The following is a 12,764-nucleotide window of genomic DNA, read 5'->3' on the forward strand; positions in this document are numbered from 1 at the left end:
GCTGGAAGCGGCAGTAATCGTAATCCGGACGTGACAGCTGCGACGAAGAAGGTGGCGGCGGAATATAAGCGGAATATAAGCGGAAAAACTCTCCATCCGGAAATGTCTTCCAAATTACTGTGCAGCGGGCCAAGAAACGGCGTTAAAGAAAGTGAAAGTGGCGAACCGAGATTACAAACAAAACACGTCGGCAAAACAGCGGTCCCGAAAGCTCTGCTCACAAAGTTCGACTCTGTTGTCATGGACGACAAAAGGATTGGATTCCAAGTAGCTTCCGGGACAGATGTTTTATACCGAATCAGGCCGGATTTTTTTCAAAATCATCAAACTATCGAAGTTCCCGAAAAAATACCTCGTCTGGCGAGCCACTTGTGATCTAGAAACACAGCATTTTCATCATTACGGGAACCATCAATCAAGAGGTCAACGTCTTGGAGTGCCTGGAAAAACGACTGCTACCGTTTTTTAGGCAACATAATAGACCTGTACTGTTCTGGCCGGACTTGATGAGCTGCCACTGTGACAGAAAGGTAATTGACTGGTATGATGCGTACAACTTGGTTGTGGATGTGGTACCCAAAGGCCACAACACTCTCAACAGCCCAGGACTCCGCCCTATCGAGCGGTATTGGGCCTTGGTCAAACGGAATCTAAAAAAAAAACTAATGAATCCATGAAAAAACGACCAAACTGTCGTTCGGTGGTGAATAAGGTCGATGGGACCATCGTGCAAAATTCAATGGAAGGGGTTAATGTGAAGGGACGGCCATTTGGATTTTGCAAACCAAAAAAAATAGACAAACATTTGTTTCTTTTAAATATATATGAATTGAAATACCGAGAAAAAAAAAGATTTTTGTATCATGAATTGTGATTGAGATAAACGATTTTTAACGACCAACGATTGCGCGTTTCAATTTTTAACATTTTAAAGCTTCGTATTGCACATCGTTTTCTTGTTTGATCTTTCCTGTCCTTCAAAAGCATTTTTTACCTTTCGAAGCTCAATTCAAGACCGTTTGACCATTTTACGGCCTAACAAAGTACAGGGTGACAAAAAAGTCCGGTCACACAGGAAAATCTCAATATTTCAAAGAATAAGAAGAAAATCTGAATCTGGCTTTCATAGCTTTATTCAGTAACTCATAAAGATACTTCACAGACGATATCTCGGAATTACACCACCTCTCTCTGATCGCACCAGCTTCAGACGTCTCGGAAAGTCGTCGCAAGCGGCGCGCACGTGTTCCATCGGCATCTCGTCCCAGATTTTCGTGATAACTCGCTCGAATTGCTCCAAATTTGTTATTTTATAGTCGTTCAGCTTCGACATCATGTATTCCCACACGAAATAATCCAGTGGATTCAGTTCCGGAGACGACTGAGGCCATTCATTCTTCAAAATGAAATCGGTCAAGTTTTCCTCACACCACGCCTGAACAACCTTTGCGGTGTGGGATGAGGCGCCATCTTGCTGGAAGCAGTAGTAATCGTCTTCAAACAATAGTTCAGCTTGAGGCAGAACATTTTTATTCAAAACCGTGTCCAGGTAGTACGCTGCGTTGATTTTGACCCCTTTATCGATAAAAATATGAGGCAGTTTACCTCTCTTGCAAATGGCTCCCCAAACCATCACTGACGTCTTATTTTGGAACCGGGAAACGTTCAGCTTGTCCGCAGGAGCTTGCTGGACGCTAACACTACAAACGCCATCATTTTGGCGATTGACTGTTTGCTCCAAAACGAACAGCTTCTCGTCCGAAAAAATAATCTCGTCATCTGCGCGCCAACCGAGCAACTCCCGCGACCGTTGATACCTCTTGTCTTTTGTAGCTTTGGTAACCCCATGAACCACCTGTTTTTTGTACGGTGTAAGTTTCAAATCCTTGCGCAGAAGCAGGCGGATTGATTCTCGGTTCGGATTGGGCGAGATTCCGGCGAATCCGGTCTCGTATAATCTTTTTCAGCCTTGGAGTTCTCACAGACCTTGGTCTTCCAGATCGTGCCTTGTCCTCGGTGCCTCCGGTCTCTAGGTACCGATTTATGGTCCGGTACACGAATTTTCGGTTGATTCCGAGCGATTCTAGGTGTTTGAATATGTGACCGGGTTTGTACCCTTTCACATATTCAGCGATAACAGCTGCTCTTAACTCTGCCATGGCTCACAACTCAATGTAAACAAACTGCACAGAAACGAAACTCTGCCACTTTGGGCAGCAAAGTTAACCCTTTCATTTGACATGTAGATGGCACCAGAGAAATGCAACGTGTAGGCTACAGGCGACCCCAAAAAAGTGTGACCGGACTTTTTTGTCACCGTGTAATTTTCAATCGATAATCGTCAGGCGATAATAATGCTGTTACCTTCACTTTCAATTTACAATCATTTGTTTTCTTTTCTTGCACTTTGTGAGTCACATGGAAACTAAATGAATATTTTTGCATTTATTTTGACAGCTGGAACACTCGAAAAGAAAACGAATGGTTTTCAACGAAAGCGAAGGTCAACAGTGTCATAGTCGCATGACGATTTTCGATTTAAAATAATTTTTTAACGGCCCATGCTAGCCTTTTAAATGATTTTTCGTCATTCTGGACGTCACTTTCTGTTAAGCCTTTTCTGACTTTTAGAAATGTTTAGAGTTATGTGGAGCTTAAGCTTGGATCATTTTCTTTTCTGGTATAAAGGACAGAAAGTGAACGTTGTATTGTCATTTTATCTTTAAGAGATTCTGAGGTTTCTTTTTTATCCTTTCGCAGTAATTTTTTTTTTTTTGCAATATACCCTTAAATTGGGATCATTTTTTATTCAACTTTTTCTGTTCTGCAGGCTGCAGAAGCGTTGTTTGACAAATTTGAGTTTTTTCGGAACTGAATTTTATCATTTCTGCCCTTTAGAAGCGTTTTCTGATTTTAGGTGGCTTTTAGGCCTTCTTCGACTTTGTCTGACTTTAAGAAAAAAATATCATTTTTTGCCTCCTACTTTGTTTATTCGGCATTCTAGGCTTAATTCGTAATAATTTCCTTTATTACTTTACGTAACGCAAAAGCACACATTTTTGGACCACCAGCCTCCCCCCCATATGTGACGAAATGTAACGCCAACACCTAATCCCCACAAAAACTACGTTACGCTGTAGAAGAATTTGCTTCATAAAAATGCTCGTTTTTGGAGAGTTTTTCCAGAGTTTTTGTGTTACGTAACGCTGATCTTATCTTCCCCCTCCTCTATGTAACAAATCGTAATGCTCAAGGATACCCCCTCTACCTCCTATGCTCCTATGAGCGTTACGTAATTCATGGATGCCGATATTTTCGCTATTCTGAGTTCGATTTTAGATATTTTGACATTTTTTCATCATTTCGGGTATAATTTCGTCTTTACAAACGTTTTTCCACCATACGAAGCTCAATATGGAATCATTTTCTGCTATGAAATGTCTGGTCTTCAGAATTTTTTCTTTGGAAGCCGTTTTTCACTATTCTGGACTCTCATTGGATTTTTTTTCATGTATGATTTATCTGGCTTTCTTAAGTGTTTTTCTTCACGCAAATTTAAATTTGGATTTGTTTTTTTTTCAAACCTTTACTAGCCCGCCGAAGCGTTGTTTCACTTTCATAAGTTTTATTTTATTTCAATGTTTCGTTTTTCTTCTTACCATTGTTTTTAAAGGCACAATTTACCATACGTAATTCTGTTTGGTATTGTTTCTTCTATTGGTTCAATTTAGGATTTTTACCTGTTTATTTATTTATTTATTTTCGTCAAGCAAATGTAGACTACAGTTATAATAAAACAATGTTTTCCTATATTCTACACATTATGTCCAGTAGTTAGTCGTTTTTTGATTTGATTTCTGCCCATAGTGATGTCGATATTTCCGCAGTGCTGATTATAGTGACGCATCATATGATTTATTGGGCCATTTTTGAGTAGTTAGTTCTGTGAGAGTTTTCCGAAAATATTTTACGATTTCCTAATTGACGACTGGGTGCGTAAAAATTTAGTTGCGATAATAATTTAGAAGATTGCACGCGTTGAGAAATAATGTCATTGATAAAATAAAGCATTGAAAGTTCGCGGCGTTCTTTAAGTGCTTGTAGGTCTATAAGCATGCAGCGAGCTTCATATGATGGTAAGGGAAATGCTGTCCAATTTAGTTTACGAAGCGCGTACAAAAGAAATTGTTTTTGGACAGATTCAATGCGTTCTTCATGTGTTACAATATAGGGATTCCATACAATGCTACAGTATTTCAGAATTGGTCGGACGTATGTAATATATAATAGTTTGATTGTATATGGGTCTTGAAAATTGTGGCCGAAGCGTTTTATAAAGCCCAGCATACTATTTGCTTTGTTGATAATTGTATTATAATGTTCTATGAATGTAAATTCGGAATCTAAGATTACGCTTAGGTCCCTAACGATTTTGCATTTTTCTACTGGTTGGTTTCCTAAGAAAATGTTTGTTGGTGGTGTTACTGTTTTTCTGCTAAAGGCTATTGAATTACATTTTTTAATGTTGAGTTGTAATAGGCTTTTGTTGCACCAAGTGTAGAATACATTAATTTCATTCTGGAATATTTCGAAGTCTTCTGCATTGATTCTTTCTATAAAGAGCTTCATGTCGTCAGCATATATAAGCACACGTATTGATTTGAGAAGAAAGGAAATGTCATTCACGTATGATATAAAAAGAAAAGGGCCCAGGTGAGAACCTTGAGAAACCCCGGAAGTTACTTCTATTGGGTTTGAGAAGGAATTTTGAAAGCGGACTATTTGTGTTCTCTTTGTTAAGTATGACTGCAGCCATTCCAAGAATTTTGTTTCCATTCCGTATTTTTCGAGCTTGAAGAGCAATAAAGGTATGTCGATTCTGTCAATACCTTGCTAAAGTCCGTATAAAGAGCTTCTACGTGGTTGCCGTTGTCCATTACAGTCAAAGTGAAATTTATGAATTCCAAAAGGTTTGTGGTAGTTGTAAAAGCCGTGCTGTTGAGTTGTGACTTGGTTTTTTACTTGCTGAAAGATTTTTTTCATTATTTATTGATTCAAATAATTTTGGAATGCATGAAATAATGGCAATTCCACGATAATTACGAATGTCTGATTTAGCGCCAGATTTGAAAATTGGCACTAAGTATGAGGTTTTCCAGAGTTCTGGAAAAATTCGATTCTTCAGAGACATATTAAAGAGGTGTAGTAAAGGTGTAGATAGTTCTTCTGCCAAGTTTTTGAGAAAAATTGGAGCTATTCTGTCAGGTCCAGGACCTTTCGTAGCGTCTAAGTTTTGAAGTGCGTTCTGAATTTCGAATTCAGATATTTGATTGATAGATAAAGAATTCGAAAATTCAGGAAAATACGAGAAATATTCGCGGTCGCTGTCTGTTTCTTCAAATGTAGTGTATATTTCTTGAAAAAAAAAGTGGCAAAAAGACTACATATTTCATTACTAGTGTGTCCTACATTACTGTCAAGATGCATTCGTGATGGAAAGTTGTTGCTTTTTAGTTTGGTTTTTACGTAATTGAAGAAGTTCTTAAGGCAGGACTTGATTTGATGTTCGACTTTACGGTTATGCTCTTCATGCGCAATTTCAATGGCTGCGTCAAGTTGACGGCAAATTTATTGGTAATTTTGAAGATTTTCGCTATTGTTGTCTTTTTTGTATATTTTATGTGCTTTTTGTTTTCTATTTTTTAGGTTCTTCAATTGTGGATTAAACCACACTGGATATTTGTTGGTGTTAGTTCGTCTTCTTTTTCTTAGTGGTACATTTTCTGATATAATTTGATTAATTATTTCATAAAATTTTAATACTTCTTCATTGACATTTCCTTCTTTACAAATAATACTACGCCAATTTATTATGCGTAGTCTACGTTTGACTTGTTCGAAGTCAGTTTTGTGGTATTCCGGTACATCCTCGTACTCGCAGTCGCTAGGGTACGAACTGTTATTAATTACTATTGAATATTCAATTGCTGTGTGAAATGCTTCATTTTTCCGGATGGGAGTCAATGATGCATCTACACAGAAGTCTTCAGTGCAGTTTGTGAATAATAGGTCTAAATATGCATTTTGTTTGTTTTTGACATGATTGATTTGATATAGACCAAGTTCTGAAGATTTGCCAAAAAGATACTGCAGTGTTTCGTTTTCGCCTACGACTGGGAGTAAGATAGATTCATTTTCAATGTCTACGATAAAGTCTGCATTACGTTGGTTGAAGTCGCCATAGACATGCAGTTTTACTTCTGGTTTCATGTTAGACATAATAGATTCTAGAGTTTTGAAAAATAATTCATACGAATGTTTATGAGCATGTTCCGGTGGAAAGTACACGCAACAGAAGATATGTTCTTCGCCAGCAATAAATGCTTTGGCCCATACGTGTTCAAATTCTTTATATTTGTCGGATATTATTTCTTCAGAAGTAAAGTCTACATTAATGGCAATGAGGACTCCACCTCCTGACTTTTTTACTGGTAGACAAATTCCGATCGTGCCGGAATACATTATAAATGTTTCCAAATACTTCTTCGCTTCTTACGCTTTCGTCCCAGCTAGTTTCAGTTCCTAAAATTACTTTGAAGGTGGATGATAATAGATTTTGATTAATTTCCTTCATTTTGGCTGGACTTTTCATGCGGTTGAAATTCTGGCAGTATACCAGTATTTCAGTCACATCCGTTGCCCATTCGAAGAAGTTTTTGGAAAAATATTTTGACTTAAAATAGTATTTTCTTCCTCGAGAGAGGGTGTCGTTTTAGCATTCCGTTCGGAATGTGAAATATTTTCAATTAAATAATTACTTTCTTCCTCCAAAGAGGGTGTCATTATTGCATTCTGTGTGGAATGTGAAAATTGTCTATGTAAACTTACACTATTTCTTTCCAAATTGGGCGTCTTTACTTGTGAAAATTTACGTGACTTACGCGCAATTGCTGCAGCCGATGTGTCCGTTCGCTAAGTAGAAAGGTCCTGTACGTCTGTAGGTCAGCTTCTGCTTTCGAGGGTGAAAGCCCGTATTCCTGGTAGACTTCCTGGAAAATGCACAGCAGATGTTCGGTGCTTACTGGTAGTCCTTCGGAAGCTAACAGCATTCGGATACTAGTGGATGTGTAACAATCTACACATACTGTTGGATGCTGGTCGTTCATGAACGCCAGGTACAGGCGAACGATTTTCATTATATTCGGGTCACGAAGTCTAGCCTTTAAAAAGCGCCCATCGCCGTTTATTGACTGCTGCGTAAAGCGCACTATAGGAGGCCGCATTGGGTCCAGTTCGAATTGGCTGTCGTGTGGTGGTGTGGATGTTGACGTTGAGTTGTTGTTGCTGATGTCGCTGTTATTGTTGTTTACATTTTCAGTCTGGCCAGTGCGAACATTTTCAGTTCTGTACGGGTTGATAGTTTCGCTTTTTTGAAAATTGATGAATATTGTTCTAATGTCCTCGTTTTGTTGTCCAGAGTATGTATGCGTGCTGCGGCCAATAATTCCTTGTCAAGAGGTAAAAGTGAAGGTGGTGTGTTGCGCTGCGTGATGGTTCCAGTTTCGTTGTTGTTGCTGTTACTGTGGTTGATGATGTTGTTGTTGCTACTGTTGTTGTTATTTATGCGAATGTTACTGTTGTTCCTGCTACTAGTAATGTTATTGCTGTTGTTGGTACTATGGTTTTGCTGCTTCCGTTGCTTTCGCCTTTGCTTGGCTTTGTCTTGTTTTTTTTCTTGTAGACGACGCAAACGCTGCTTTGCGTCATATTGCGACCAGTCACATTTCCATATTTTTTTACTTCCAATGAAGCGCCAGCCAGAAGTTGATTCTTTATTGCTGACGAAGTTCTGATGAGCTTGCGCTGGGATAGACGATGAGTGCGTTTCCAGCGGAATATTGACGGGTGCAGGTATTCTTTTTGCCATTTCTTCCATGTGAGACTAACTTCTTTTGTTTTTTAAAGCGTTATTCACTAGTAATGATAATATTCAACTTTTTTTCTAATTTAAAAACTTTTGAAAGAAAAGAACATGTGTGAACTGTTAATGTGGATTTGATGAACAAATTCTCGAAAAATTTCCAGTTTTCTTTTAAGGATAAAGTAATAGGCAATATTATTGATTTTAAACATTTATTTGGAAAAACTTGTTCTTGAATATATTTGATAATTTTGTATTATATCAAAAACATAAAAAATTCTACCCTGACGATCATGGTACTTCTTTTACCAGAATTTATAGTAACTTTTCCACTTTCACTTTTAGCAAAAAACAAAAATCGATGGGAGTGATGTTGCAATTGCCATTCACATCCTATTATCTGCAACCTCGTCTCTTGCATACTATTATTCTATTTTTGCATACTAACAGGATCAGAACGTGATATGAATGTCATGTTCTCGGACTGACGGGGCATACGAAAGAAAACAGCTACAAAACCGGTGTCACAAATAGGTATAGCTTCAAAAATAAATCAAATAGAAAATATGTTTTCGTGTGACATGTGGTTGAATATTTCACTGTACTTAAACGAGATTTAACCCTTTGTTCAATATAAAGCAAGTAGTCTACAAAGGAATATTCATTTACACGACATTCCCCCATTATTGAAACAATTAAAAAAGGCGAATAATGCGCGAACTGACTGAAAGCGCAAGTACTTTTTTTCGCATACTTTATAAATTATTCAAAAAACACAAGCTCCATCCTGTTCTGTCCGTTTGTTGGCTCGGAACAACACCTCATAATAATTGACTGAGTGGGAGCAGCAGTCTCCACTCCACAGTATGCCAATCCATTCTCTTGATGTGGATGATGTGAAAATTGAAAACTGAAAAATCCCAAATAACCCGGCGGCATGACGGTGAACTGGTTTCGACATTTTGAACAACAAATTGAATCGGGGTTGTTATTTTTTTTTCTCAAAGGATTAAAATTTGCTTTGAAACTCGCTACAAACTCGCTCGGTAGAAAAGTAATGAAGCCTGTTTACGCCGAGCGGTGATTTTTCCAACAATCAACTTCAGCAGCACTCGCAGTAGACACGAGTGGAGAGAGTGAGTTACCTTAAAGCCGAAGCTCTGTAATCAGTCACTAATTTAAATATAAAATGATCATCGTCACGCCTGTCGTTGGTCAGTAAGTTGCATCACTTGGAGGAGATCACATCAAACAGCGTTCGCGTGCTAAGAAGAAAAAAAAAAGGAACCGGTCAGAAGGATTAGCAAACGATGTGGCTTAAGCTAGGTTCCCTGCTTTTGCTTGTGGCATTGGCTCGGGCTAACAACGGCACTGATGGATCGAAGGTTCTTTGCTACTACGATGGATCTGCCGCTCTGCGAGAAGGTATGTGGTAAGATTCCAGATTTTCAAAGTTGACCTTCAGATAGACCCCGCCATCAGATCGGTTGATTAATTAAAGAGTAAAGCAATCGAGCTGATTGAATCAAGGACCGTCCACGGCGATGCACGTTCGTGTAAACACTTCACATTTGTTTTGTTAGTCAACGCGCTCGGCTGGACGGTTATCAGCGAGAGAGAGCGTTATTCCTAGAACCAGCCAATCTTGCTGACCTCATTCAAACCAGCCGGATCAGCCTCAATCAAATAGTAATTCATTCCACTTCAACGTTGTTTACAGGCCTCGGTAAGGTAATCGTTTCGGATATTGAGCTCGCGCTGCCTTTCTGTACGCATCTCATCTACGGATACGCCGGGGTTGATGCTGGCAATGGCTTTAAGCTTCGGGCACTCGATGAAAGTCTAGACCTGGACTCGGGAAAAGGACAGTACCGGCAGGTGACCACTTTGAAGCGACGCAACCCAAATTTGAAGGTTCTCCTGAGTGTTGGTGGCTACAAAGATCTTGCCGAGGAAAAACCCTTCGAGAAGTATCTTGCTCTGCTGGAAACGTCGGGAAGTCGCACGGCTTTCGTGAATTCCGCGTATGCGCTGTTGAAAACGTACAACTTTGATGGGTTGGATTTGGCGTGGCAATTCCCGCAGAGCAAACCGAAACGTATCCGGGGATGGACTGGCAAGCTGTGGCATGGATTTAAGAAACTATTCACAGGCGATAGTGTGCTAGATCCGAAGGCAGAAGAGCACCGGGAGGAATTTGTGGCGCTGGTTCGCGATCTGAAGAATGCTTTTCAGCCGGAAAATTTCCAACTCGGGTTGACTGTGCTGCCACATGTTAACGAGAGTGTTTTCCTGGATGTTTTCTTGCTCAAGGATAACTTGGATTACATTAATTTGGCTGCGTTTGACCAGCAAACACCTGAGCGGAATCCTAAGGAGGCGGATTATACCGCTCCCATTTATGAGCCAACCGAACGAGTGGTTGGAAATAATATCGATGCCAAAGTGAGCTATTGGTAAGGTTCTTCTGCAGTCTTAAAATAGAAATATGTTTAATGTATAAATTTTTTTTAAGGATGGGTAAAGGCGCACCGCTCACAAAATTGGTTGTCGGCATTCCTACGTACGGTCGAGGTTGGAAGCTGGTAGAAGAGTCCGGAATCACAGGCGTCCCCCCACTGCGAACCGATGGACCGTCCGTCCCTGGAGTGCACTCTGGAATTCCTGGATTCTACAGTTGGGCCGAAGTATGCGCTATGCTCCCTAATCCGGGCAATGCCAATCTGAAGGGTGCGGAACAGCCACTGCGCAAGATTGGCGATCCCACGAGACGCTTCGGGGTGTACGCATACCGCGTTCCGGACGAAAATGGAGAACACGGAATGTGGCTATCATACGAGGATCCGGAAACGGCTGGAAATAAGGCGGGCTACGTGAGAGCGAAGGGACTAGGAGGCATTTCGATTTTCGACCTGGGCAACGATGATTACCGCGGTGTCTGCGCCGGAGATAAATTCCCTGTCCTCCGAGCGTCCAAGTATCGACTTTAGTTTATTTAGTCACGTGTAAAGAAACATAACAAATAGAGTAGTGCATATTGTCTGGAATTTTGTCAGGTTAAACATCACTGCCAATATGCTGTCTGTACCGCGCATCTGATTTGATGCACATAAAATAGTGTTGGGATTGCGATAGAAACACTCACTCATCTTTTCCTTTTTGTTAGCTCCGGTGGAAATGGATGCATTCCGTTCCCTCTTTTTTCCATTGCAATATTAAAATTGTGTAGCTTCTTGAGCATGAAGCACGTTCCTGAATGCAATAGCATGAAATTTTCACAGCTCTTCTGGTTGTAGTTGCAGTTATTTTTCTCCACGGCTAGTGTTGAAGTGCTTGGTGAAACGCTTTGTTCGTTGGTTCGATGCTGCACGAAAGGGCTAATAATCAGCTAGCTGGCATCTCTATCTTATTTGCTTTGCTCCGTTAGGAGCTAACATCACTGCGGATCCGCAATTTGCGGGCCCCATTGACAGATGCTATGTTATGCGTATGAAAAGTGGCGGTGATATGCTATCTCGTTTACACACACGCTGAGATGTTAGTCCTCGAAACATGGCGGGATGCCAGCTAGCTGCTAATAATGCTTTACACAACTGGAGAAAATTAAATTTCTCGTTCTATTTTCCATTGTAGTTCTTCGCATGCTCATTTTCAACATGACTGTGTAGCAGTAGAAACGATTGGGAGGCGTTATAAATCACATTATATTCCGCATAAAATAAAATAATAACAATTCTAAAAAAGTTAGGAAAGGGTGTAAAACCAAACTTCAACCTTTTCCGCTATTCATTACAAGAACGTTGTCATCAGATTACTAGAAGAAGCTGAGAGCTAGACAACAAATCACAGCTGAACTGGCATCGTTGTCATGCCGGTTGTTAGGTAAACAAAAACCTGTTTATGGAGGAACTTCAAAGACGTTGAGTATGAACGCAATTACATACAGTGAATTTCTGCTGCTTGCAGCGGAGTACTTTTAAATAAAACTTCCAGTAACGAGCTTTTGATGTTTAACACACATGTTTAAAGAAAAAAAAACACAGAGTGAATTTTAGTGTTGGTTGCTGTTGATTCCTCTGACCGGCTTCGTAGGATTTAGTTGGTTCCGGTGAATTTCTGCTGCCTGTGGTCGGAGTTCTTTCAAGAGAATTTCAAGTTTCGGGTACCTTTAAAAACGGCATTTTTTAAATTCTAACGTAATTTTAAAAAGAATTTCAATTATATTTTATGTTGTTTTCAGATAACTCCGGTGAGTTTTTGCTGTTTGTAGATGGTATACTTTGAAAAAAAGTTTCCACCATCGGGCCGTTTTAAAACAATAGTTTTTAAACGTTAAAATATACCTTCAAATGAAATGTAAGTATTTTCTGCGCTAATTTCAATTAGTTGTCATTTGTATTGACCCCAAACTTTGTTTCGGTCTTAAAAAGAGTCACAGCAGGCAATAATGCTTGACTTAAGGGAATGATATTCGAGGGTGGAAAAAGTTCCTCCTCTTATAAGTTTTCAGTGAAAATTTCCGCCAAAATGTGTCGAAAACCCATTCCAGTTCCATTAAGTGTACATCTTGCACCATGTTTGTGAAGTTCTTTTCCACTCTCCTGCAATACATCGGCTTCTGTTAGCATTATCATGTGACCAATCAAAAATAATCATTTTCTGTCTGATGGGATTGGAAGTAAAAAAAAACAAAGCTGAATGATTATTTTTTCCTCTGCCGTTCGCAACATAAAATAGCATACTTACGAGGAAGATTTTACCCCCTAGAGATGGCATTTTCCCTAATCAAGAAAGAAGACAGGTATTTTTCGTAAGATTCCAGAAGAAAGCTCAACATCTATTT

General features: G+C 39.6%; 1 protein-coding gene across 1 annotated transcript; it reads left to right on the forward strand.

The window, feature by feature from the left end:
- Positions 1-9,117: 9,117 nt before the first annotated feature.
- On the forward strand, positions 9,118-10,963 carry LOC129726616 (chitinase-like protein Idgf4). The gene is made up of 3 exons (XM_055683531.1): positions 9,118-9,346; positions 9,642-10,377; positions 10,437-10,963. Exons 1-3 carry the CDS (start codon positions 9,232-9,234, stop codon positions 10,909-10,911), a joined length of 1,326 nt encoding a protein of 441 aa, XP_055539506.1. The 5' UTR covers positions 9,118-9,231; the 3' UTR covers positions 10,912-10,963.
- The last annotated feature ends 1,801 nt before the right edge of the window (positions 10,964-12,764 follow it).

Source organism: Wyeomyia smithii, chromosome 3 (assembly GCF_029784165.1).
Source record: "Wyeomyia smithii strain HCP4-BCI-WySm-NY-G18 chromosome 3, ASM2978416v1, whole genome shotgun sequence".
NCBI classification, from domain to species: domain Eukaryota; kingdom Metazoa; phylum Arthropoda; class Insecta; order Diptera; family Culicidae; genus Wyeomyia; species Wyeomyia smithii.

Excerpts from the sequence above, each read along its gene's own strand:
- LOC129726616 (XM_055683531.1), top strand. The coding sequence starts at position 9,232 with ATGTGGCTTAAGCTAGGTTCCCTGCTTTTGCTTGTGGCATTGGCTCGG. Across the intron at positions 9,347-9,641 it reads ATCTGCCGCTCTGCGAGAAG|GCCTCGGTAAGGTAATCGTT; the intron begins GTATGTGGTAAG and ends CGTTGTTTACAG. Across the intron at positions 10,378-10,436 it reads GATGCCAAAGTGAGCTATTG|GATGGGTAAAGGCGCACCGC; the intron begins GTAAGGTTCTTC and ends ATTTTTTTTAAG.